Here is a 27,777-nt window from a genome sequence, read left to right as displayed (position 1 = left end):
ACAGTCCATCATTACTTTAAGACATGAAGGTCAGTCAATCCGGAAAATTTCAAGAACTTTGAAAGTTTCTTCAAGTGCAGTCACAAAAACCTCTCATGAGAACTGCCACAGGAAAGGAAAACCAAGAGTTAATTCTGCTGCAGAAGATAAGTTCATTGGAGTTACCAGCCTCAGAAATTGCAGCCCAAATAAATGTAACAGACACATCAAAATCAACTGTTCAGAGGAGACTGTGTGAATTAGGCCTTCATGGTCGATTTGCTGCAAAGAAACCACTACTAAAGGACACAAATAATAAGACTTGCTTGGGCCAAGAAACACGACATTAGACTGGTGGAAATATGTACTTTGGCTCTGACTCCAAATTTGAGATTTTTTGGTTCCAACCGACGTGTTCTCGGATGGGGCCACAGTGTCTCCTGACCCCTCCTGTCTCAGCCTCCAGTATTTATGCTGCAGTAGTTTGTGTCGGGGGGATAGGGTCAGTTTGTTATATCTGGAGTACTTCTCCTGTCCTATTCGGTGTCCTGTGTGAATGTAAGTGTGCTCTCTCTAATTCTCTTTCTTTCTCTCTCTCTCGGAGGACCATGCCTCAGGACTACCTGACATGATGACTCCTTGCTGTCCCCAGTCCACCTGGCCGTGCTGCTGCTCCAGTTTCAACTGTTCTGCCTTGTTATTATTGGACCATGCTGGTCATTTATGAACATTTGAACATCTTGGCCATGTTCTGTTATAATCTCCACCCGGCACAGCCAGAAGAGGACTGGCCACCCCACATAGCCTGGTTCCTCTCTAGGTTTCTTCCTAGGTTTTGGCCTTTCTATGTAGTTTTTCCTAGCCACCGTGCTTCTACACCTGCATTGCTTGCTGTTTGGGGTTTTAGGCTGGGTTTCTGTACAGCACTTTGAGATATCAGCTGATGTACGAAGGGCTATATAAATAAATTTGATTTTGATTTGTGAGACGCAGAGCAGGTGAATGGATTGATCTCCGTATGTGTGGTTCCAACCGTGACGCATGGAGAAGGTGTGGGGGTGCTTTGCTGGTGACACTGTCAGTGATTTATTTAGAATTCAAGGCACACTTAACCAGCATGGCTACCACAGTGATACGCCATCCCATCTGGTTTGCACTCAGTGGGACTATCATTTGTTCTTTAACAGGACAATGACCCAACACACCTCCAGGCTGTGTAAGGGCTAATTGACCAAGAAGGAGATTGATGGAGTGCTGCATCAGATGACCTGGCCTCCACAATCACCCGACCTCAAACCAATTGAGATAGTTTGGGATGAGTTGGACCGCAAACTGAAGGAAAAGCAGCCAAGTGCTCAGCATATGTGGGAAATTCTTCAAGCATTCCAGGTGAAGCTGGTTGAGAGAATGCCAAGAGTGTGCAAAGCTGTCAGAGGCAAAAGGTGGCTACTTTGAGAAATATAAATTACGCATTCCAGGTGACTACCTCATGATGCTGGTTGAGAGAATGCCAAGTGTGCAAAGCTGTCATGGCAAAGGGTGGCTATATTTTGATTTGTTTAACTTTTTTTTTGGTAACTACATGATTCCCTGTGTTATTTCATAGTTTTGATGTCTTCACTATTATTCTACATTGTCGAAAATAGTAAAAATAAAGAAAAACCCTGGAATGAGTAGGTGTGTCCAAACTTTTGACTGGTACTGTATTTATTGGACCCTGTAGACCAGGGTTTTTTTATCCCGAAGTGGACCCTGGGCATGTGAGAGGTGGGTCGCGAGTTATGAGAATACATCTACAATAACACACTATTTCTTCTTAATTTGGGTCGTTAGAGGAAGATTTGAGTCACAGGAGGACGGTAAAATGTCTAATTTGGGTTTCAAGATAAACGTTTAAGAACCCCCGCTGTAGAAAAACACTTCACTCAAGTATTCAAATATGGGTAGTGTTCCTATTTACATTTTTTGTAAAACTGCAGTTTTGAAAAAAAAAAAAAAGTTTTTTTTTTTTTTTGGGGGGTTATGAGTAAAACGTTTCAAAATTATCAGTTTGTGTGTTGTCTTCAGCAAAAAAAACTCAAAGGAAGAAAATCAATGAGGAGGCTAGTGACACGGAGCAGCAACATAGCAACCCTAACAAGACAAGAAAACAGCCATGATGAAGAAAGCAGGTATATTCAGGCATAACTGATGTATATTAATGCTGAAGATAGCCAAGCTATTTCTGCTCAACAGGCTCCTCCCAGAGGCTGGGCTGGAAATCTCTCTGCCTCTTGCCACCAGGGGGAAGAATTGCATGGTCCCCATATCCTTGACAACTTCACAGAGTTTCTAAATCCAGAGGTGCAACATTGAAGTCTTCCAGGAACACCTGCAAAACAGACCAGGCTGAGGTTTGAGATGAGAACAGTGAAATTAGTTGTTTATTTTCTCAATCTAAAGATACAACCCTAGATTTGAGCCAATGTCTTAAGTAGTTGAACATGTTATTTATTACTCCAACCTCGTGAAAGTGACAAACTGGAAGTTTTCATTTTTGTCCAAAAAACTATCAAAAGACATCCTTTAATTAGACGTTCTGCACATGCGCAGTTTGGTGCGATATGACCATTAGACCAACGTAATGGTAAAACATGCCTGATCTGTGCCGCACATAACGCCCCAATTACATGATTCTAATCCTGTCTGCTGCGGCCGGGTCCAGCTCTGCTAAGAAGCCCGTTCCTCTTTAATCTGAAATCCGCACCAAACCTCTGTCAACAGCTGTTCCCTCAATACGTTGTCAACAACAACCATAACATTCCGGGATACACCCCAAATGACCCCCAAAACCCCCCAATTATATTATCCTCACTGTACCTTCCTGTTCATGCCAACACACACATCATATAATAATAACCTCCCTTCATAATAGATTTGTTTAAATGAGAAGAATACCATCAAGGTCAATAAACATCAAAGTATACAGTGATTTCGGGATCCCTTAGTGTCTTATCCAAGTCACTCTGAAATCTTAAATTAGAGAGGGTCCTGCTGACCAAGCGGGATCTCCCTCTATTTGGCAACATTTCAGCAAGAGGCAGAGCTGGCAGGAGGGCGAGGGGGATGCTGTATAATTGACAATATTTCAATGGTACTCATGTCAATGGCATGCAGGTTGGTGAGTGTTTTTCTGTGTGGTAGGCCTTTTGTAGTGTTAACACACAGCCTGAAGACACCTGGGAATGGTCTATGCACGAGTGTGTGTATCTGTATTGATCCATATTGGCAGGGGTATGTGGCAATGGACCCCTATGTAGTAGGTTGCTTGCATTGTCAATATAGACTGAGGAATATGAGTACTATGTTCATGTACGCAATGAAGTGGATCAGCCAAAGGACTCAAGCCTGTCGATTTCATACGGCACTATAGTAGAGTCCATAAAGCCCCTCCCGTCTCCACCTCCCAGTAGTACCACCGGTCGGTGTGTAGGGGGGCTCAGAACTCATCGTCGGAGCTGAGCAGCAGGGTCTTCTCGTTGTCGCGGGTGCTGAGGTTGCTGTGGCTGCGGGACACTGGCGCCCCTCCGCGCTGCTCAAGGGTGGACTGCTGTGTGTACTGCTGGTAGGCCGGGGAGAAGTTGTGGATGGCGTCCTGCACCATGTCTCCGGGGTTCATGGTCTCCTTCAGACTGCTGGAAATGCTCTTCATTGGGGCGCAACGACCTGCCGGGAGAGGATGGAAATAAAGGGAGGATGAGGGATAATGGAAGGAAGAGTGGAACCCTACAGTGAACAAACCTGAATGCCATGAGTAAACAAATTGGAGGATCACATAATACTACTGAACCAAACAGACAGAAACAGCCAGTGGAGCTCCTACTGCATTGCAAGGGGAGAACTCATACACACCACAAAATAATACATTGATAAAAGCAGCACATACTGTACAATAATGGCAATACAGATGTATGACAGCACGGAGGAGGCTCAAAATAAATAGTTTGTACAAAATTAAGCTCTATATCTCAGAAACAGTTTAAAAAATAATATAATAACAATATGAGCACATCACAGAAATGGAGTCAACCAGAAAGTACTGTGGCAGTGAGAAGCCAAACACAGCTGAGCTAGTGGTAGACCTACCGTACTGTCCAAAAATAGGAAAGGACCCTTATAGTGCAGCACAGAGAGAGACAGATAAAGAGAGAGAGGGACATAAGAAAATACAAAAGGATGAATATTGAACAATAAAAAAAGAGAAGGGTGAGATAACAGAACAGGAGAATAATGAAGAGAGGGAAGATAAATGTGAGGAGAAAAAGGGATTCAACAAAATAAAAATGGAATAAAAAAACCGAGGGAGAGGAGAGAGAGAGGGAGGGAGAGAGAATAAAAGAGAGGATGAAACATTTAGAGACAGACAGAGCAAGTCAGTGGAACAAAGTCACTGAAATAGACTTGAAAAGCAACCATGGAGAACCAGTGTTCTGAATCCTCACTGAACACAGTTCCAGAAACATAAGCAATGGGACACACTAATATGCTAGTGATGACTTGATTTCTTTTTACTTAAACAGTTCTCTCTCTAATCTGCATGGATAGTCCCTCCCTCTGTATCCTTACCGTAGGAGTCCAGCCTCTTGTCCATGTAGACCTTGTAGGTGAAGGCGTGGCGCAGGGCCACAGCGGCAAAGAACATCTCAATGCAGATGATAAAGTTCTGGTAGCCGGCGGCGACTGTGCCCTCCCCAACTGACACTTCGGGAGAGTTGATTTTAGGGATGGCTCCACACTTCTCCAGGATGGCCAGCAGCATACCTTATCCCCCAGAGAGAGAGGGAGAGAGAAATCGAGGAAGGAGGATCAGAGTACTGTCAAATCACATTGTGTGTATTATCTGGACGAGAGGGTCAACACACTTGGATTCAGCATTATCTATGATACATTGCGTGTGTGTGTCGATCGAGACGTTTCCTTACCCTGCCAGAAAGAGAGGAAGATGACAGACTTGACCATGAGGAACTTGAGCATGGGGCTGTAGGGGACCAGCAGGTTGCGGGTGGCGAAGTAGAAGAGGAAGAGGGCGTAGAGAGACAGGCTGACAGAGAAGTTATAGATGATGGTCACATACAGGTACCCACTGGCCACACTGGAGAGAGAGAGAGAGAGAGAGAGAGAGAGAGAGAGAGAGGCACAGCCAGCTATCAGAACAGTGTCAACACATAGGAATGTCTTAGCACAGTCTTGTCTTAGAGATTAAGTAATATAATTCCTACTCTGAGATGCTTGACAACTACAACCCTGACATTTCGATGAAAACAGATTTACAGCCAGAATAGTGCAAATTTAAAAAACATATGTGAGAACAAACAAATAACATTTAAACTGTTCATGCAGAAAAGTACAGACAAGTAAAGATATTATAGACAAACATGAATCCTCTGTGGCTTTTGAAACAATTAACTTTGAGGTCAACACAGGTTAAGAAAATACTCTGATATAGTATAGAGTAGAATGAATGACAGTGTCCCATAGCCCTACGTACTTGAAGTCTCCATCTCTGTACTTCCCAAAGGCCTGCAGGATGACTGTGATCATGGCCATCAGAGGCTTCACCACACAGAACTGTAGAGTGGCCTGAGAGAGAGAGAATATGTAATGCTGTAACAACTCTGTGTTCATATGTAAGGGTTTCTCACAAATAATGGGTGAGAAGAAGGCTTTCACTATACCTGTTTGCAGAATCGGAGGAATCCAATGGAGTAAGTCCTTCCCCAGAGACAGCAGGTGCCGTACACACAGCTGGACCTGTAGACAGCCAAGACACAAGCATTTGGTAGTCTGTGATCTCAAGATCCAAATGGCATGAAGAGGTTCAAACCATACAATAAAATATTGATACACATTACTATTCTGCAGCTGTGGGATGTTTGAATGACATTATTGGATTGTACATGAATTGTCTTTTAATTTTTTTTTTTATAAGAGAGGACAAAGAGTGATAATAGAGAGAGACTCACTCAATGGGCTTTCCTCTGATCTCAGCCATGATGGCGCTCTCCCCTCCAAGGTACTCATAACACAGGCTGAGGAAGTTGTAGATCACAAACGCTACAGAGGAAACACACAAAAACACATGTAAGCAGTGTCAGAGAGTTGAGAAAATATGGGGGTAGTTGCCTCTATGTAACTACAGCAGTCTTTCGGTTAAGCTTTCATATTCAAAAATCAATCTGTCTGTCTGTGTGTATTTGGTCTGTTTGGACTTTGGGCCTCCCCTTGAGAACCCAGAAACATTTACGAGAAAGAACACGAACACACACCGAATTAAACATGTTCTATCTAGAGGCATTGGCCATGTTCCTCTCTACAGTATTAAGGCCTTGGTCCCTATTTCCCACGAGCAGAATGCTGATGTGCTGTGTCAGTGCAGAAAGCAAAACAAGATGAGACAGTCATTGTCCCCAATGGCCTCTGGCTAAACCGCCCTCCATTCTAGCTTGGATCAACATCGCTCTGTCTCCCTGTGTGCACACAAAGCTACCCTCCCTCACTGTGTGTATGTGTGTGTGTGAGACAACGTGTTTTCCAGAGATGACCAAATATTGATATCCATCCAGCTGAATGTTTAGTCCAAAACTATTCCATTACCATCCGATTTAACAACACATGTACAGTACTGGTATAATCTAATACGCGCCTGTTTATTTGAATCCATTCATTAGCATAAATTATTTAGCTAAGAGATTTGAATGGTTCATAGAGATTTCAATTGATTTGGAAATTAAATAAATTGTTTCAAATTAACAGAGCACAGTTATGGGTCCCGACTCCTTGGGACAGACAGGAGAGTTGAGAGAAAATCCTCTCGTCAGACTGAATCACTTCCAGTTCATCGGGGCAGAAGAGGCACTAGGACTTCTCTCTGTCTCTCCTTTGACTATGAACACTGTTATTGGTGTCATTGACTGGGAATGTGGTTTCAGCTGCTGTCCCAGGTGTTCAGGCCATGCTAATTTGAGGGTGTTGAAGCAACATTACATTTACATTTAAGTCATTTAGCAGACGCTCTTATCCAGAGCGACTTACAAATTGGTGCATTCACCTTATGACATCCAGCAGAACAGTCACTTTACAATAGTGCATCTAAATCTTAAAGGGGGGGGTGAGAAGGATTACTTATCCTATCCTAGGTATTCCTTAAAGAGGTGGGGTTTCAGGTGTCTCCGGAAGGTGGTGATTGACTCTGCTGTCCTGGCGTCGTGAGGGAGTTTGTTCCACCATTGGGGGGCCAGAGCAGCGAACAGTTTTGACTGGGTTGAGCGGGAACTGTACTTCCTCAGTGGTAGGGAGGCGAGCAGGCCAGAGGTGGATGAACGCAGTGCCCTTGTTTGGGTGTAGGGCCTGATCAGAGCCTGGAGGTACTGAGGTGCCGTTCCCCTCACAGCTCCGTAGGCAAGCACCATGGTCTTGTAGCGGATGCGAGCTTCAACTGGAAGCAAACTACAGGACGAATCAATCCTGAAGCTTTGCTGCTCTTTCTCCTGTTCTGTCTCTTTTCTGGCATGGGAAACTCCAGCCATAAAGGACCCCTGCCTATTCCATTTGCTTTCCTTGTATATTGTATTTTCACACATAGCTGCATAGAGGTCTGAGCAGACAATAATAGGAATCCCAGTGGCATCCTTACAGTATTGACTCCTGCTATTTGAATGTTTGCAAGCATGCATGTATAAATACACAACATCTCTGTGTGTGTGTGTGTGAGTGAGAGTGTAACTTTGACAGCACTGGGGCCCTCTATATTAAGCAGTGTGGAGCCCTGGGGCCACAGCTGCTGTCCGTGCGGTGTGCTGGCAGGGAGAGTCCACTGTGTGCAGCCTGGCTGAGCTGTCCGCTCCCCTGCCGTCAATCCATGCGCTCCAAGCACTCACACACATTGTACAGTACACACACACACAGCATTCTCTCACGCATCGTAGACTCAGAACTCTTTGACACAAGGTAGACAAAATGTGCAGCGCAAAGCACTCGTTCATGCATTGAGCACACCTTCGCACTGAGGTCCCCTTTTCCCCACAGACATAGGGTTGTACATTGTACGTACAATAGAGTTTGTCAGGAATAATTTGATGGCAGAGTCCGGGTAAGCAAGTGGCACACCCGTCTGTATTATGTAACCACTGTAACAAAATGCTAATGCCAATTTCTGTTGATGTTACTTCTGTTGAGATACAGCCGGCTGATACAGAACAGCCAGACAATTTATCTGTTCATAAGCGAGTGGTTTCTAAGACTCTTCAAGGCTTCAGTCGTTTGCATACTGTTGCTAGGGAACAGGCTTCCCCTCCCCAGCAATCCCAGCAGGCCTTGGAAACAACAAGAGAACAAAGATGGCCACTCTCGTAAAGGCAGAGAGATCGCAAAGGCCATCTGTCACTAGGGACAGAACAGATTCCCACACACTCGATACTACGGACCAGGGGCTGGAACCGGTTCAGAGAACAGAACTGTAAACCGTAAAATAACTAAATTTTTCTAGGAACAAAATCAGAACCAGGAACGAAAGTGATCTATTCTTCTCCGGAACAGAACCATTACTTTAAAAGCATGGGGACCGGTTAATAACATTCCGGGCATTTCATCTTTTTAAAGTCCCACAAAATAAACAAAGCGCCTATGCAAAGCCCTCCCTCTGTCAATCAGAAACTTCTTCCAGTGTCGTCCTGCTAGAAGTGTGCCGAGTAGTCGGACAAAACGAGTATAGTAACAGATATGGGCAATTTTTTGGGAAACGACTTGATCAGAGTATTTTTTGTAATTATCTTTCTCATGTCAGTCAAGTCAGATGCTATATGGTCTAAATAACTTAACTGGTCAGTTTGCCTGTGTGTAAAGAAAAGGATGGGCTGTACATTGATCCTGCTACTCTGATTGGATAGAGTGAAGCTGTATTTCTCTGTGCACTTGCTTCATAATTTCACCCGATCACTTTCACTTCTCTGTTTCGGTCTGATCATTCAGACTGCTGCTGCCTCCTGTTAGCCTGCTACTATGATAAATCAAATGGCAAAGGCGTTTGGTATCAAGCTATCAATGTGCATAATATCTAACAAGCGGGGCGAGGGTAGGGAAAAATATTAAATGGAGTCTTATATCTCCCTCTCTAACTTTAAGCATCAGCTGTCAGAGCAGCTTACCGATCACTGTACCTGTACACAACCAATCTGTAAATAGCACACCCAACTACCTCATCCCCATTTTGTTATTTATCTTGCTCTTTTGCAACCCAGTATCTCTACTTGCACATCATCATCTGCACATCTATCACTCCAGTGTTAATGCTAAATTGTAATTATTTCACCTCTATGGCCTATTTATTGCTGTACGTTTGTTTATGTGTAACTGTGTTGTTTTTGTTGCACTGCTTTGCTTCATCTTGGCCAGGTGGCAGTTGTAAATGAGAACTTGTTCTCAACTGGCCTACCTACTTATATAAAGGTGAAATAAAATGTAAAAATGTATATTAATGCCAATACATTTAAACACACTATTTTAACAGGTAAGAGTCATACACATATCACTCCAGTGTTAATGCTAAATTGTAATTATTTCACCTATGGCCTATTTATTGCCTTACCTCCCTAATCTTCTACATTTGCACACACTGTATATAGATTTTTCTATTGTGTTATTGACTGTACTTTTGTGTAACTCTGTTGTTTTTGTCGCACTGCTTTGCTTTATCTTGGCCAGGTCGCAGTTGTAAATGAGAACATGTTCTCAACTGGCTAACCTGGTTAAATAAATGTAAAATAAAAAATGCTGACGTGCATTCTGATTGATAGCAAACTTGTCTGCCCGCTACAAATTGAAGACACACAGGCACACCGCTCCTAATCTGAAACTTATTTGGTCTATAAACGTGCAGGGAGATAAGTAGATGTTGGCAAAATACCTAAGCATATTAAAACCTCTGTTTTTCCCGATCACTAGTATCATCCGATCCGATTATCAACTGTCAATTTATGGATACAAATATGGGTATGGCCATGTCGGCACACACATACTGCCTGCCAGCTGAAGATGTTTGCCAGTGTGCATGTAGACAACTTGCCCCTCCCCTCCGAAGCATCGCTGTAGTCTACTGACGTTACAAGTGTGATTCAGAATTTTGGGAGAAAGATTTTTTAATTAGAGAAGAATGGATCAACTTTTTCAATGTTAGTTAGGGATACTATAGTTATAAAATTTCACGTTGGATTTATCAACTACAAAAAGGTAAGACGTGTTTTTAATTCTGGTGCCGCTCAGTAGACACAAGCTTGTTAGCTAGCTCTAAGTCAACTCTGAAGTTCAAAGAAAAAAAAAGTTCCTCCAGCCGCTCCTCCGTTGTTATAATTCTGTGGATCTAATTCAGATAATGCATGTCATCACAAGATGCTCAGCGCTTCTAGCCAAGTCTCTACCCACCCACAGTTGCACCTCGTGTCCTACACTTGTCTTTTCCATCACGCATGTAAACAACTCACTGAGCTATAGCTTGCCAGTTGCATAGAAAGCTGCTCTATCCATCGTGCATACTTGAAGTAATTTAATGTAAAAAAAAATATTTAATCTAAAAAGTTAGATGTAAAAAATATATATATATTATTTCAGAGGTTTAAAAAGGAACAGAAAGGAACGATATAAACCTGTCATCTTTTGAGGTCAAACCGGTTAAGAACTTTATTTTGCAGGTCGAAAAAGTGGAACGGAACGAAAAAAAAACAATGGTTCTATTCAGAACAAAAGGATTGTGAAATTATTTTGTTTCCAACTCCTGCTACGGGACACAAAACAAGTGCACATGCAAAAACACAATCATTGAAATAAATGTGTTGAGTACTTGTACGTTCTACTCCATCGGAGATGCACGTACGTGTGTGATATTGCTTTAAAAAACACAGAACATGTAGTAGCACAGCAGAAAGGTTTCGGCCTTACCAGTGTACTGCAAACAATGGAATGCACCTGTGCTTGGCGCAAATACATTCTTCCATTGCAACATCAAACCATAGACCAGCAGGATGAGCAACAGACCACAAACCATGTCGATCACAGCTCTATTTGAATGTATAAAGAACAAAAATATAAACACAACATGCAACAATTTCAAAGATTTTACTGAGTTACAGTTCATTTAAGGAAATCAGTCAACTGAAATAAATTAGGCCCTAATCTATGACTGTTGGTTACAGATACCTTTAAAACAATGGGCCTCAGGATCTCGTCACGGTGTCTCTGTACATTCAAATTTCCATCGATAAAATGCAATTGGGTTTGTTGTCCATAGCTTATGCCTGCCCATACCATAACACCCCCTCTGCCACGGAGCACTCTGTTTACATCAGCAAACCGCTCGCCCACACACGTGGTCTGCGGTTGTGAGGCCGGTTGGACGTACTGCTAAATTCCCTAAAACAACGTAGGAGACGGCTTATGGTAGAGAAATGAACATTCAACTCTCTGGCAACGGCTGTCGTGGAAATTCCTCCAGTCACCATGCCAATTGCAAGCACAGTATCTCTTCTCTCTAAAACAAAATGTACTTGTATGTATTTTATGTTTCAGAAGGCATTCTATTCAGGTAAGAGTCATACACCATTGACAGGGTGGGAAGGTTCTCACCTTCGTAGCAGTCGCGGACCGTGTCAAAGTAGACGTAGTACTCTTCGTTAGTGAAGAAGAGGAGGCTGAGCCACGAGTCAAAGGCGTAGATGGGAACGATGAAGAGGATGCGAACTATGTGCCTCTGCTCATTGGGAGAGCTGTAGTAGCGCAGGTGCATGTAAATCTGTCAATGGGAGAAAGATTGGGAAGGATACATAGACAAGAAAGAGAAGGACAGAGTGAAGAGGGCATCATTTAATCTCAGCTCCTAAAGGACATGGCTAGATTATAATGTACTTCATTGCAGGAGAACAATTTAAAAACTATAAACGTGACAGTTAAATAGACAATGGATTGAAAGGAGGGTAATTGTGTTTGAATATTCAACAGCTTCCTTCTCCCTGAGAGGGACCACAGCTCTGTCAACATGAGCTAGATAAAAATGGGCTAGCTTAAACAAGTGTCTCATGAAATCAATGTGTTTTCACTAGAGCTCAGTGACTGTGACTTTATGGTCCTGCCCACATCCTGGGGAGAGCAGTCGACATTGTGCGTGTGGGTGATGAGTGGAGCTGTGTTGTGTTTCCATTTGGATGAGCAGGCTCTGTCATCAGTACCTTTTGTCTAATTCATCCTGTCCTAGGTTCCCACTTACACAAAGCTACACCTATCACCTTTCCTGGCCTGGCCACACACACCTTTGGTAAAATAACAAACAGTTGGGAGCTCGCACACAGAGAGCACTGTACCCAGCTTTGTTGCTACGCAACAGCCCCTGCTCTCTGATGTCACTGCAGAGCTAGGTACACCTGTTGTCAGAGCGACAGCTCATCTTTAACCCTTTGTGTGAGCAGCAACACACAATGGAGAGGAATCATTAACCTGGGCCTTTCAGTAGCTCCGAACCAAAAGGAGGTTAGTGGTCTGCAGGCAACATGACTACATATTTGAAGACCTGCCACAGCTACTTTATCATGGCTGAACAGCCTGAGGTGTTCCAGAGTGCATAATCAACCTGGACTTGGCAGGCGTGAGGAATCTGAAGGGATGCCTTGATATGCATCTGCAATTTCTATCTGCAATTTGATTTGTTCATACTGAGATGACTACTGTAGGCACTATGCATACATCTGATGCAGCAGTGAGACCACACTAACATATGATTTGAGAACACAGTTGAAGCATATGTTAGATGCAGCATGCAGAATAACATAGGAGCGTGTGTGTGTTTGTATTGGAGATCGACCGATTATGATTTTTCAACGCCGATACCGATTCTGATTATTGGAGGACCAAAAAAGCCGATACCGTTTAATCGTCCGATTTAAAAATAAATGTATTTGTAATAATGACAATTACAACAATACTGAATGAACACTTATTTTAACTTAATATAATACATCAATAAAATCAATTTAGCCTCAAGTAGATCATGAAACATGTACAATTTGGTTTAAATAATGTAAAAACAAAAGTGTTGGAGAAGAACATAAAAGTGCAATATGTGCTATGTAAGAAAGCTAACGTTTCAGTTCCTTGCTCAGAACATGAGAACATATGAAAGCTGGTGGTTCCTTTTAACATGAGTCTTCAATATTCCCAGGTAAGAAGTTTTAGGTTGTAGTTATTATAGGACTATTTCCCTCTATACCATTTGTATTTCATTAACCTTTGACTATTGGATGTTCTTATAGGCACTTTAGTATTGCCAGTGTAACAGTATAGCTTCCGTCCCTCTCCTCGCTCCTCCCTGGGCTCGAACCAGCAACACAACGACAACCGCCACCACATCGAAGCAGAGTTACCCATGCAGAGCAAGGGAAACAACCACCCCAGGGCTCAGAGCGAGTGAAGTTTGAAACGCTATTAGCGCGCGCTAACTAGCCAGCCATTTCACTTCAGTCACACCAGCCTCATCTCGGGAGTTGATAGGTTTGAAGTCATATACAGCGCAGTGCTTGAAGCACAACGAAGAGCTGCTGGCAAAACGCACGAAAGTGCTGTTTGAATGAATGTTTACGCGCCTGCTTCTGCCTACCACCGCTCAGTCAGATACTTAGATACTTGTATGCTCAGTCAGATTATATGCAACACAGGACACGCTAGATAATAGTAGTAATATCATCAACCATGTGTAGTTAACTAGTGATTATGATTGATTGTTTTTTATAAGATACGTTTAATGCTAGCTAGCAACTTACCTTGGCTTACTGCATTTGTGTAACAGGCAATCTCCTTGTGGAGTGCAACGAGAGAGAGGCAGGTCGTTATTGCGTTGGACTAGTTAACAGTAAGGTTGCAAGATTGGATCCCCCAAGCTGACATGGTGAAAATATGTCGTTCTGCCCCTGAACGAGGCAGTTAACCCACCGTTCCTAGGCCGTCATTGAAAATAAGAATGTGTTCTTAACTGACTTGCCAAGTTAAATAAAAGGTGTAAAAAAAAAATTGCCGCCCAAAAATACCGATTTCCGATTGTTATGAAAACTTGAAATCGGCCCTAATTAATCGGCCATTCCGATTAATCGGTCGACCTCTAGTATGTATGTGTGAGAAAGAGTTCACTAGCCCCTTACCTGGTGGCAGGTTATTAGCAGGGCTGTCCAGACAAAGAACCCCGACACAGTCTGGGCAGTGGAGGTCATGAGGAAGTATGGTTCCTCAGGGGTCACCAGGGGGGTGTCTGGCATCCAGGAAGCATTGGAGCCCGACGGGGCCGCTGTGGTCGTGGACCCTGGGGCCATATCGGCTGGGGGGTCATTTTCCATTCGATCTGACAGGGGCATGCCACGTCTCCACAGCTCCTCCATCATCTGGAGGGAGACAACAGGGGGAAATGGTGGGTTTTTGGGTCTTCCGGATATTCACAATCACACATTAACAGAAGTAGCTAAATATGTAGAAAAGGTAGAGCTCCATTAAGGAACAGTGTGCCTCCCAAGGGACCAATACCCTAGTTTCTTTCAAGGTTATCGAACACATCACACATGGATGGTTGTCTCGGGCATACCAATAAAAACCTACTACTTTATTCAATTGAACAATTGAAGCTGAAACTAACATCCTAGTGGACAGAGAAAATCTAAATGAGATATGGAGAGGAGAGAGAAAGAGGGGGACCAGATGGAGCTGAGTGAGGAAGAGAAAGGGGAACCAGAAGGAGCTGAGTGAGGAAGAGAAAGGGGAACCAGAAGGAGCTGAGTGAGGAAGAGAAAGGGGAACCAGAAGGAGCTGAGTGAGAGAAAGGGGAACCAGAAGGAGCTGAGTGAGGGAGAGAGAGGGGAACCAGAAGGAGCTGAGTGAGGGAGAGAGAGGGGAACCAGAAGGAGCTGAGTGAGGGAGAGAAAGGGGAACCAGAAGCAGCTGAGTGAGGGAGAGAAAGGGGAACCAGAAGCAGCTGAGTGAGGAAGAGAGAGGGGAACCAGAAGGAGCTGAGTGAGGGAGAGAAAGGGGAACCAGAAGCAGCTGAGCGAGGCGAACCAGAAGGAGCTGAGTGAGGGAGAGAGGGGGGAACCAGAAGGAGCTGAGTGAGGGAGAGAGGGGGGAACCAGAAGAAGCTGAGTGAGGGAGAGAGGGGGGAACCAGAAGGAGCTGAGTGAGGGAGAGAGGGGGAACCAGAAGGAGCTGAGTGAGGGAGAGAGAGGGGAACCAGAAGGAGCTGAGTGAGGGAGAGAAAGGGGAACCAGAAGCAGCTGAGCATGGCGAACCAGAAGGAGCTGAGTGAGGGAGAGAGGGGGGAACCAGAAGGAGCTGAGGGAGGGAAAGGGAACCAGGAGGAGCTGGGCATACCAATAAAAACCTACTACTTTATTCAATTGAACAATTGAAGCTGAAACTAACATCCTAGTGGACAGAGAAAATATAAATAAGATATGGAGAGGAGAGAGAAAGAGGGGAACCAGAAGGAGCTGAGTGAGGGAGAGAGGGGGGAACCAAAAGGAGCTGAGTGAGGGAGAGGGGAACAAGGAGGAGCTGAGTGAGGGAGAGAGGAACAAGGAGGAGCTGAGTGAGGGAGAGAGAGAGGGGAACCAGAAGGAGCTGAGTGAGGGAGAGAGAGAGGGGAACCAGAAGGAGCTGAGTGAGGGAGAGGGGAACCAGAAGGAGCTGAGTGGGGGAGAGAGAGGGGAACCAGAAGGAGCTGAGTGAGGGGAACCAGAAGGAGCTGAGTGAGGGGAACCAGAAGGAGCTGAGTGAGGGGAACCAGAAGGAGCTGAGTGAGGGGAACCAGAAGGAGCTGAGTGAGGGAGAGAGGGGAACCAGAAGGAGCTGAGTGAGGGAGAGAGGGGGGAACCAGAAGGATGCTGAGTGAGGGAGAGGGAGTTGGAAGTTGAGAGAGAGAACACAGGGATAGAGTGAATCAGTCAGACAGAGCGAATTGGTGTGACATGGGCCGAGGGCCCACTGACCCAAATTCTCCTTCTCCTCTCCTCCTGGTTTGAGAGCAGGGGCGAGCATTGGAGAGCCACAAATACACCCAATAAATCTATATGGAGCACACTGAAGGACAGACTGGGTATATCAGTGCCAGTGGGACATATAGCTAATGAGAGGAATTTATTGAATGACAGAAAAATCGTGAACATTTATGATGTTGGTTTGAGTCTTTTAGCCGTCAGCAGCACATGATCAATTCTCAAAGTCAGCAAGGTAACAGACCCCTATTGCTCATTAGGTCTGTATTGCAGAGTAGCCAGATATCAGTTTTCTAATGGGAAACTGTAGGCTAAGTGACCATTAGAAAGATGGACAGTAGATACTCCACATCCTTGTACTCAATCCTGGCATTAGTGATGCTCACTAGGTAATGTGATTGCTAGACACATCAGTCTAGAGTCCAATGATGGCAATAACCTAATTATTCAGAATAAAACTACTAATTTAAAAATGGGGATTCAATTAATATGCATGGCTAAATATAGACAGGCCGTGGGTGACTCACGCTGCTGGACGAAGCCTGCTTTATGCTTTAATTTTGAGGGGACAGTTACATTTGAATGTCACACTCGATTCCCTTAAGTTGGGTTTCTCAAGTAACTATTGGTTTGTGATAAGCATAGACTATTGACTGATGACTATTGAGGTTGAATATCAGCAATATGAAGGCATATTCTGTATAGGCCTAGAGAATAAGGGCCTATTAGGTTTATAATGCGATTATCCCATGACACAAATGCTTAATTATTCAAGAAAAAGGAAAAGGGTTGAGACAGTAGTAAAGAATGAAAGTATTGGTCAATATTGATGGCTTCTAAAAACAGAAAACATATAAGGTATACTGCTGTCTGGTGCATTCCGTTTGGTTCAAAGACCACATAATTCATATAGACACGACAGGGGAGACTCCATCAATCCCTGCTGACTGAGCCTGAGGGTGTATTTCATACCATCTATTGTACTTTGACCTAAATCCTATCAGTCATGCAACATAGGCTTTTTGACATTGATGCCAAAATAAAACGAGATACATTTCTGCAGTTTTCCTCTCCAGATATACTAAAGGCATAACATACTAAGGAGAATATAGGGCGTTGTACTGAAAATAAATGAACAACATCATTTCCATGCAAAGACTTCAATAAAAAACATTAAAACAATGGCAGCTGCCCATTTTCATATGAGAAAAAAAGGCAACCAAAACCTCTTTATGGATGGTTTCATTTTGAAAATTGTCAATGTTGTCAATGTACAACAAAGTGAAAACAGGAGCTGAAATTACAGCTGTGTCATCAAGGCGAAAGCTACATTCGTCGTTCGTTTGGAAACAGTTTCTTTCCATCCATTCTGAACACAACAACACACCGCGAGCGGTGGCTTACCTGCTGCCTCTGCTGCAGTTGTTTGATTTGTGTACACACTGCGGCTGTTTGAATCCAAGCATACATGTATCCTAAATACGGTATTGGCTACGACAGACACACATTCATAACATAATTCACGCTCAATTAAAATTACTGCAATATAACGTCAAGTGAGCAACCAATTTAAACCATGTTTACAGTTGTATCTAGCTCGCTAGCTAGCGAACGTTAGCATAGCTAGTTAGGTAGCTGCGCGCAAACTCTTCACAGCCTAGGCAACTAAACTTTTGTCCGTACTAATTGTCCATCTCATGTAGAAAAACTTTATTCAGTCACAATCATTTTAAAATAGCATTATCGGGGAACGCTCGTAAATTCGGCTCCGTTCTTCCCCTGTATCTCTCCTAGCGATTCACTACCCTAAGATTTTACAGTAGCAAAACAGTGAAACTCCTCCACCGTTCCTGCTTTCACGCAGGCGCAGTATCTTCATCTCCTTGAGCCACTTTCCCATGATGGAACTCGTATATGCCAGCTGGTCGGTCTTGCATTGTTATCCAAACCCAAATTTCTAATATTTGTGTATGAAGAATTTATGAAGTTTATTCATTTATTCATTCAGTAGCTTTGTTTTCATTCGAATAATATTACATATTTTTATTGTAAATACATACGTCTTAATGAAATAAACGCAATTACTTAGCTCGCTCCAAAATAACTTGTCACAAAACATTTGGATAATAGTTTCCACATTTTAAAGTTCATTTCTTTCACTTTGATTTACAAATCATGGGGCAACCAAGCTTTTTTCCCATTCAATTTCAGTAATATATCAATTCCAGAAGAATTTAACTTATTTATTACAATCTATAAAATTAGGCAATGACAAGAACAATATTTTCTTACATCATTTCACAAATGTTAACCCTGATCCTTTTGAAATTTGTATCTGCAAATGAAATGTACAATGTTGATTATTCCTCACATCTTCATGTATTCAAGTGTAGTTACTTGATTGTATGTATAGATTGAAAAATATGTACCAAGATGTTTCATTACTGTATTGAGAATTTAATTAGAATTTTGAAAAAAAAAGCATTTCAGACCCAGTCACTCCTCCATAGTCCCCTGAAATGGTCCTCTTTTAGATACAATAACATGAAATTTCCCAAATGCAGTGTACAGCTACAGTACACAAGTGCACAGACCTGAAGTAGAATAGAGCCATTTCAACAAATTACTAAAAAGTGTGGAAGTTTTATTTTTTATTAGGTCATAAAATATACACAAATACTGTTTGTAAATAAAGTTAAAGTGTGTTAAAGAACTGTACAAGATATCAGTACATAATACATAAAGTGTATACTCCCCATAACCTGACCAGCGCTATCCCTCCCCGTAGTTACATTGCCACTGGGTCACACTGGCTTGCCAAAGGGACATGTCGCAAACACAGGTCATTACCAGAATCTGTGACATCACTGTGACTGCATCAGAGTCCCAGTTATCATCAATGACATCAAGGGTGCTGGTAAATGACATCCAGGGCCCTCTTATTTTGCAATAGAAGACGCTGATGACGTCAACCCGTCAGCATCCCCCTTTTCAAGAGTGCTTTTTTGTTTTAAAGGAAAAGTAGACAGCCCTATATCAGGTCCTTGGTGGAGAACATGGACAGCCTCCAGGAAAGGCTTTGAGTGGAGTGATGGGAAGAGTAGTGACAAATTCTCAACAGGCTATGAACAAACTGTTGGAAATAAAATAAAACGGGACAAAAAGAGGAGAAACAAAGTGCAATACTTCAAGAGTTTCCTCATACACAAGAGAAACAAAATGGAGTTTCAAAAAAATAAACAGTGAGATGGACAATCTCAAATAATGAGGCATGAGAAATGTATAGCCTGCAGTTTGTCCCTTGCAGCTCTGTGATCTTAACAGGGGACCTATGGAATTCTGAGAGCCCATGCACCAGACCTACACTTCTGACGACACACACACGAACCAGTTGGCGATGTAAAAGTTTCTAAAATTCCTCCCAATTTAGTACTTAATATTTTCAAAAATTCTGATCCCCAGCCGCAATTTATGCATTTTTCTACATTACATCTTAAAACAACCAATCACATTTTGGCTTTACACAGAAATAAAATAAATATTTACAGTGAAGTAAAAAAAATATATTAAAAAGCCATTCCACTTCATGCACCCCCTCTTCAATCAAGTACAGAGTGCATCCATTCCCATCAGACCAACAAAAAGAAAAGCATTCAAATAAAATGTAAAAGTTGACGTTAAGAACAATCATGAAAATCATAGCCATCATCATTTGTCAACTTGTTCATCGCAGTCTCTGGTCAAATACAATAGGCTTGTGATTCTCCCATGTCTTAAGAGTGTTGCAGTCTTAAAATAAGAGTGGTTGCTTTGACCTTACCAACCTTCCAAATATTATGACCAAAGAACACAAATCAAAAAGGAGACCTAAGTGGGTAAAAAGGGAGGATTTTTAAAAAACAAGTGTGGATGAGATGGTGAATAAATGAGAGCGAGAGAAGGGTAGAAAATGCATGTTCACCTCAATCATTGTGTGAGGTGTTGGCTTTTGGGCAACAGTTCCAAAGAGGGCTAAAGTAGAGAATTAGCAATTCAGTAAGAGGTAAAGTAGGGGAAAAGAACCCAACACTATTTCTACACCATTACAGCTAATAATCACTTGCTCTTTCTTTCTCATTGCTTCATCTACCACCCACCCATCTCTCTCACCATTCCTTCTCTTCAGCTGTACCTTTCCTTTTCAAATTAAAACATCAAATAAGAAACTAAAATTGCCCAAGCCTCAACAAGACCCCCACCAAATTAATATGATCTATTCACAAAATATTCACAGTAAATGATACTAATGGAGTACAGCCCCTTACTATTCTATAAATGAACTGGTTAAAACATACATGGGTACATTTGTGTGTGTGTGTGTGTGTGTGGTCTTTGCAGTGTAAACAGAAATGGCTAAATCCACACAAGCCCAAATTTCGAGTTGACCTTTCCTTGGAACGCGTTTGTGCCCGCAACTATATTTGGCAAAGGAGCACCTGCTTGGCTTTTTCAACCCCCAAATCAGTCTTCTACCTCTGCCAGCCGCCCAGAGAATAGTGGGGGAGGGACAAAGATGTGTGGAAGGGGGTGCATGATCCAAGCTACCATGGGGTAAATGAGTCAGTGGAGAGGAGGGTGTTATTCACTATCTTATCCTCGTACTATTACAGGCAAGGTTTATCCCATCAAAGTTAGGGTGGAGGGGAGAAATTCCTGCAGTCCTTGACCAACTGCCATCCTTTCATCAGTTTATGATTCTCTGGCCTTTCCTCCAAGATCCACTTATTTGTCCAATTAGCAGAAATTCACAAAATAAACCAAATTGGGACAAAGGATCTCTTAAAGCCCTGCAATGGAAGATTGCGTATTTAGTCAGATGTGTAGATAGTGTTTTTTTGTCATTTATCACCTGTCTGACAAACTAGGTACATTTAAGTCCTGTGTGTCAACTTAGGGAAAGAGACATCCTCACCTGTCAGGATCCAGTGAATGTGGCGCTGAAGGTTTCACTTCCCCAGGTGCTCAAATGGCATGCTGACCTGGAGAGAGAGAGAGAAGAGTGGAGAGAACAAATTGGAGTGCAAATGAGAGGGCGAACGAGTGCTTCAAGTCTGGCACAATATAACAATAATAAATCAACCCACTGCATGCTACATAATATAGAAGCTAAACACTAATAGGAAGTTCTCTGAAACTTTGACAAGAAATGTAATCTTGTTCTGGAAGGGTGGACATTTTTCTAGTTGATATTCCCCCTCAAAAAGTTAGTCATAGGAGTTGGGCTCAGGTGCATGACACCTGGGTTTTAGGGTTTGTGATGACGTATGATGGGGTAGCGTTAGCGTACCTGCGATGTAGAAATTCGGGATTGGTCAAGACGGGCTGTGAGGTCAGAGGATGACACGTTTGCGGGGGCTCCTCGGTGGAGCCGCATGCTCACCTTCCGCTCACGCTCAGCGCGAGAGATAGCCCGCGGCGACGTGTTCCCTGAAAGAGGAAGAATACAAGGGAGAAGGCCATTTCGAAATAGAACTGTTGACTTTGCAAACCGTCATTCCTGTCAATGCGTTTACAAAAGTATTTATCTATATCAAAAGCTATTTCATTGTCCCCAGCGATGAAATCGGGGAGTAGCTTAGTCTCCGTTCATTCGTAAATTAGTCACATGCAACCTCCGACAGCACTGGGACAATTTTGACGAAACTTGGAAGAATGTCTTGTCATAGGGATCCGGCATTTACAAAATTACACTGATTGGCAGAAGGAGGGAGCTATAGTAATTAACTGAAATGTGTTAGACACACACACACTCTCTCTCTGCCCTTTTTGAATCATTTCCTACATGTTTCTATTCCATTCAACTATAGCTCTAGTTAAGAGCACAGGTGTGTGCTCACCAGACTGCTGCACCCGTGATGCAGGGTTAGAGATGGCCTGCTCAGGTCCATTCCTAACTCTGTTGGCGGCTGATGGGGTTGGCCCTGGCGGGAGACCCCGTGCAGCAGATCCCCGAGGGACTCCTACGATACGCTCGTCCCTTTCGTCAGCTCCCCTCCTCTCACCGTCTTCTGCTGTCCTACTGGCACCCTGAGAGGAGACCACGCAGGTTTCAGCAAACCCATACCTCTACATAGAACTACATCCAAATCTTTCAGAATCATTCTGGTTATGTGGAAACACTGGATAGTGTATACATACCACTGCTTTTACAACCCTGTTTTTGGAGAGCTACCCTCCTGTAAGGTTTTCGCTCCAACCTGTTGTAACTAACCGGATTCAGCTTATCAACAAGCTAATTATTAGAAATCATGTGTGCAAGGTTAGAGTGAAAACCTACAGGACAGTAGCTCTCCAGGAACAGGGTTGGAGAGCCCGGGTGTAGACAGACAGAATGTAGCACTTAGTTCCTTGTAAAGAATAAGAGCTTTGGTGTGGCAAACTCACAAATTTGAGCATGTTCCAGTCGAATACGTAGTCATAGGAGAAGCCTTGTCTGTGGAACAGATTCCTGAAGAGCTGACGAAGGTATGAGTAGTCTGGCTTGTCGTCAAAGCGCAATGAGCGGCAGAAATTCAGGTAGGTGGAGAACTCGGCTGCAGACAAGCAATGGCAATAAAAGGGAAGGGTGAGCAAAAACCCAGGATTGAGAGACTGTGGTATATGCAAATGTTTGTTACAACACAATGGGGAAGGAAAATAGTTGTCCACACACATTGATACAAAATGTCACAGCCCAGACCGATACTAGCAGTCACTTACAGGGGTATCCTTTGCAGAGCACCTCGATGGGGGTGGACATCTTTTTCTCGCTGATGCGTTCGTACTTCTGCCTCTTTGTGGCGGCTTTGAGGCCTTGCCAGGGCAGAGAGCCCAGGTTGAAGTACATGAGGACATATCCCAGAGACTCCAGGTCGTCACGCCGAGACTGCTCTGAAGAACGGTAGACAGGTTTGAATGATTTGCTATTTAGGACATAGACAGAATTGAGTGGTATCAAAATATGTAAGCTAAGAACAAAGGGACAATAGTCACTACATCTCAACACTAGGCATGAGCATTGGAGGGTAAAATGAAATCACATTCATGAAGACATTTAGATACTTCAGCCAAACAGGAGGAGGTGATTTAAAAAGTCCCTTACCGATGCCCAGGTGGGTGTTGATGGACGCGTAGCGTGCAGTGCCCGTCAGGTTCTTGTTCTCCCTGTAGGGGATGTGCTGGTGTGTGCGGGCGTCTCTGTACTTCTTGGCCAGGCCAAAGTCGATGATGTACACCAGGTTGCCCTTCTTCCCCAGCCCCATGAGGAAGTTGTCAGGCTTTACGTCGCGATGGATGAAGTTCTTGGAGTGAATGTACTCGATGCGACTGATCTGGGGAGGACAGAGGGGGATTCAGAAGAAAAGGAGAAGCGAGACAACAAAGCTCTGCTGGCATAGTCTGTAAAAACCTTGAAACCTTACTGTAAGCTAACCGTAATTTAAACCCTCCAACACCCAATGCCTTTCGGGGGCACAACATTGGTAAAAACAGCAACAATAAGTAACAGAACAAATCTGAGCAAAAGGAATAACAATGAGGAGGACAGGAAGTAGAGAAAGGACAGCCAAAGACCATAGAAGAGTAATACACAGCAAAGTTAAGAGAAAAGGGTGACACAGCAGCAGAAGCAAAGTTAGGACAGCAGACAGAGAGGTGAAGGGTATAGAGGACAAACAGTACGATGAAAGTTGAGGGGAAAAGATGACACCATAAGAGTTCTGTACCATCTGGTCTGCCAGCAGTAGCACCGTTTTGAGGCTGAACTTGCGGGAACAGAAGTTGAAGAGGTCTTCCAGACTGGGGCCCAGGAGCTCCATCACCATGACGTTGTAGTCTCCCTCTGCCCCGCACCACTTTATCGAGGGAATCCCCACTGTTAGGCAGGCACAAATAATGAGCTTTTAGTGTACATCTAACCATAGTTACATGCGCATACATCCTTTATGACTAATGTCATACAACAACTTCAGCAAAAGAGTGTTTCAGTGCTCAACACATAGTTTTTGGTGAACATGATACTTCTGAAATAAAATAAATGCAATAAATGGGTACATTTGACCATTTGTGATACAGTCACTACTTACTGATCCCAATACACTCAGACGTGTCAATATGGCATTTACTAATGTTCCTTCTCAGTCACACCCCCCCAATTCTCCTCACCTCCTCCTTGCATCATCTTGTAGAACTTGCTCTCGATGTGCAGCTGTGGGTGTTTGGTCTTCACACATTCCAGCTTAATGGCCACCTCCTCACCCGTGGCAATGTTGGCACCTGAGGAAGTGCGCGCGCGCGCACACACACACACACACACACACACACACACACACACACACACACACACACACACACACACACACACACACACACACACACACACACACACACACACACACACACACACACACACACACACACACACACACACACACACACACACACACACACACACACACACACTAGGGCTAGACTCAGGAACAACTTGTGAACCATGAACATGGAAAGAAACTCCGGTTGAACACCCAGGGAATGGAAAGTCTACGGCTCAGGGGAGGAAAAAAGCCAATATGGGGACTAGGCCAGTAGACAGAGGCAAATGGAGAAAAGGACAAGGAAGAAGAGAAATGCCAACAGAGGGAGATGGAACACTTCCACTTACCAAGGTAAATGTCTCCAAAGGACCCACTCCCTATTTTCCGTCCCAGTCGGTACTTGTTCCCCACTCTCAGATCCATGGTGTTGACAGTTCACTATAGACACAGAACAAACAGACGAGAAGAGGCCAAGGTGTTACGAGTCAATCCTGACCGTACAGTCTTATATTTTACACTTGGCATAGGCTAATTTAAAACAAATGATACAAACACAACATAATCCACTAGACCTCGAATCAAAGGCAAACTTTGACTAATGGAACATTTCTTCCCCAATCAGCGGTAGGCCATCTTACAATTACTTTGCACATTCCAACACAGGATGACCATTAACTGCAAACACCTAAATGAATTGAGTGAGTGTGTAGCTTGAGCAGGTTGATTAGCAGACAGCGGTCTGGATTCCAGAGATAGGCTACATGATTACATTTGTAGGGCTGCTGAGGAGGTACAGAGAAAGTGGGAAATACAGAGGGACATTTGGAAGATGAGGCCTGAAAGAGAGACAAGAGAAAGAGCAACAACATATCTCCCTGGAAGGGCCCGGGAGAGCTCCCCAGAGTCAGCTGGGGCCTGGATAGTAGAAAATTGTCAGACACGAGGGAGGGAAGGAAGCGAGTCTTCTGAGCCAAACTCCACGTGACACTGGAGCAGGATCATCATTTATTTAGCACCCTCAACCACGCCATATTCTGCAGCCACTGCAAAGGCGCTGCTGCGTGGACTGTATGTGTGTCAAAGCCCAGAAACGACTTGGACCTGGAGAAGGATATATGAGGTATAATTTATAAAGCGCCACACCAATTTAGGTGGCCTAAGAAAAGCTTCTTCTATCTCTCAGTTGACAATGTAGTACATACAGATGGGAAGCATGATTCAGTCAGTTCTCATTACTAAACTACTATAGAGCTTTTCATTGTGTGTATGACCTTGTCATGTTTTTCCTATGATTAGGCCTAGGCCATCCTACAACACTGACCACATTATACCTCACCACAATTACAGGTCTACTTCCTCTCAACGTAATACTTTGGAAATGGAAGTAGCTCACGCCAGAGCAGAACGAGGAAGAACGAGAAGAAGCATTCTCAGTCAACCTCAGTTTTGTGGGCAATGGACATACCAATTCGGGAATGGAAAAAAAGTCATCAATTGCGCAGGACTAGTTGTGCATATTTAAACTACCAAGGGGAACCAAATATCTTTCCGGAAATTGTTAAAAAAAAATGGGCATGAGGTTCTCTCCATTGCCTGTGGTGTTGTCAGAAGAGGCATCACCTGACAGAAATACAGATGTGATGGTAGTAGATGGATTAGGGTTCATAAAGGGTTAGGTTTCTTTACAACATGATGGTTTTAACTCTAGAGACCCAGCTCAGGCCTAACATTAATCAGGGCCTGTATTAAACACCATAGATTAATTTATTTGTCAGGGATAGTGACATTGCTTTATATCACACATTGCTCACCCGGGCATGACATTCAGCTATGGAATACTGTCAACTATAGTTTGTCACAGTGCAGAACATCACAATGGTCTACCGCTGGTTATTCAGTTTGTAACAATGGGACTTGTGATAATTATTTAGCAGTTGATTAATTCTACTGGGTCATGTGAGAGGTTTTATCAACAGATCAGAGTTCAGAGCCAGGCTTTATATTTTGGTAGGAAACGATCAGGACCTGGTAACTACAGTGTAAACCATACACTCACACCATGTATTGCAATATTCAACCATTACTCCCATGAAACACTACTGAGTATTTACTGACTCGATTCATTTCATCAGTGTGGGCCTGTAACCTACATAGAATTACAATGCGTTCTCTTTAAGAGACATTCTGTCTTAACAAAAAGCTAGGAGGATTTCACAACCACATGGAAAGAGGCTGTCTTTTTTCAGAAACAATACAACTAGGCCTACATAATGCCAGTCTATTTCACCTAGTGTTAATGTATTAGCTAGGTACGGCAACGTGAAATGTAACATTTGCATGGACAAAATCCTTCTAAACATCTTCTTACGTCACCTTTTAGAAAGCTGTCGCTGCGTTGGTAACAATCAAAAGGGAAGCATCTCAACAAGGTTGAATAGTTAGTTGTGACACGATCACTCAAGTCGAACTGGTTACAATAAAAATAACAACAACATCTACCGTACACTTCAAACAAAAGGTTGCTACTGTGACAATACCAACTGACCGTATACAGCAGTGGTTGTGCCTAGCTAGTAAGTAGCCTGAGAATACGCTTGCGCATCAACCATGTATGTACCAGTCATTCACACCATTTTAAATGCCTTCAAGCTTCACAAATAGTTGACAGTGTATACGATCATGTAACATTTTGACTTTATTCCAGCCGCACCCTTACACCGGGGTACCTACCCTATGTTCTCCAGTGATAGCCATCTATTCGCCCCTCCCCCTCTGCGACGCTCTGAATACAAGACTCCGGTTCGGTCGAATCAAGTTCCCTTTCCCCCCTGGTATCGTCGGTTCCCCAGTACACTACTCACACGATATTAGGTTTATTCGAGAGGTGGTTCAGTGGCGGTGCTGATCCGAAAGATGTCAGTCAGACTGGGCCCCGGGCAGCGAAGGATGGGAACGGATTCTGGTGGCTCTCATACCCCAATTTTCCTTTTGCATCGGTTGTACTCCCTGTTGATAGTCCCCGTGAAGCTTCAATACGAATGGCCGTCTCTATCAGAGTTCTGTCTCCCCCTCTCGTTATTTGCAACGCACCATTGACAACATCTATGATGTCAGAAGCACCCGGATTGCCTTAAAGAAATAGAACAGCTACAACTGTAGACATTCTTAAATGTTACACATTTGAGGAATAGGCAGCCTCAGAAAATAAATGCAACTGAATTAGTGAAAATAGGCTGCATTTACACAGACAGCCCAATTCTGATATTTTTTCTCTCACTTATTGGTCTTTTGACCAATCAGATCAGCACTGAAAAGAGCTGATATGGAAAGATTAATGTAAAGAAGATCAGAATTGGGCTGCTTGTGTAAACACGACCATAGAGAGTTGGCTTTTGTTCAGTTATTCAGAGAATAGGTATTTG

General features: G+C 43.4%; 2 protein-coding genes across 6 annotated transcripts; both read right to left on the bottom strand.

Moving 5' to 3' along the window:
• Positions 1-1,992: 1,992 nt before the first annotated feature.
• LOC118365468 (transmembrane protein 184B-like) lies at positions 1,993-17,897 on the bottom strand. 3 transcript variants are annotated; one of them, XM_035747715.2, is made up of 11 exons: positions 17,430-17,897; positions 14,190-14,426; positions 11,632-11,797; positions 5,982-6,072; positions 5,694-5,769; positions 5,507-5,598; positions 4,941-5,110; positions 4,585-4,779; positions 4,105-4,131; positions 3,435-3,684; positions 1,993-2,350 (listed from the first exon to the last, which is right to left on the bottom strand). In XM_035747715.2, exons 1-10 carry the CDS (start codon positions 17,493-17,495, stop codon positions 3,458-3,460), a joined length of 1,347 nt encoding a protein of 448 aa, XP_035603608.1. In that variant the 5' UTR covers positions 17,496-17,897; the 3' UTR covers positions 1,993-2,350; positions 3,435-3,457. The 3 variants fall into 3 exon arrangements, with proteins under 3 accessions (XP_035603608.1, XP_035603607.1, XP_035603609.1); XM_035747714.2 differs by lacking the exon at positions 1,993-2,350 and having other exon boundaries at positions 2,385-3,684; XM_035747716.2 differs by lacking the exons at positions 1,993-2,350; positions 4,105-4,131 and having other exon boundaries at positions 2,385-3,684; positions 17,430-17,896.
• Positions 17,898-18,663: 766 nt separating this feature from the next.
• On the bottom strand, positions 18,664-27,530 carry LOC118365469 (casein kinase I). 3 transcript variants are annotated; one of them, XM_052491096.1, is made up of 11 exons: positions 27,086-27,530; positions 24,703-24,793; positions 24,207-24,317; positions 23,768-23,916; positions 23,146-23,374; positions 22,764-22,934; positions 22,449-22,597; positions 21,902-22,091; positions 21,352-21,491; positions 20,977-21,043; positions 18,664-20,851 (listed from the first exon to the last, which is right to left on the bottom strand). In XM_052491096.1, exons 2-10 carry the CDS (start codon positions 24,776-24,778, stop codon positions 21,011-21,013), a joined length of 1,248 nt encoding a protein of 415 aa, XP_052347056.1. In that variant the 5' UTR covers positions 24,779-24,793; positions 27,086-27,530; the 3' UTR covers positions 18,664-20,851; positions 20,977-21,010. The 3 variants fall into 3 exon arrangements, with proteins under 3 accessions (XP_052347056.1, XP_052347055.1, XP_052347057.1); XM_052491095.1 differs by having other exon boundaries at positions 27,217-27,528; XM_052491097.1 differs by lacking the exon at positions 27,086-27,530 and adding an exon at positions 26,729-27,055.
• Positions 27,531-27,777: the final 247 nt, after the last annotated feature.

This window comes from Oncorhynchus keta, chromosome 32, assembly GCF_023373465.1.
Source record: "Oncorhynchus keta strain PuntledgeMale-10-30-2019 chromosome 32, Oket_V2, whole genome shotgun sequence".
Lineage (NCBI taxonomy): Eukaryota > Metazoa > Chordata > Actinopteri > Salmoniformes > Salmonidae > Oncorhynchus > Oncorhynchus keta.
Note: the sequence above shows the minus strand (reverse complement) of the source record. Positions and strands in the feature narration are given on the sequence as shown.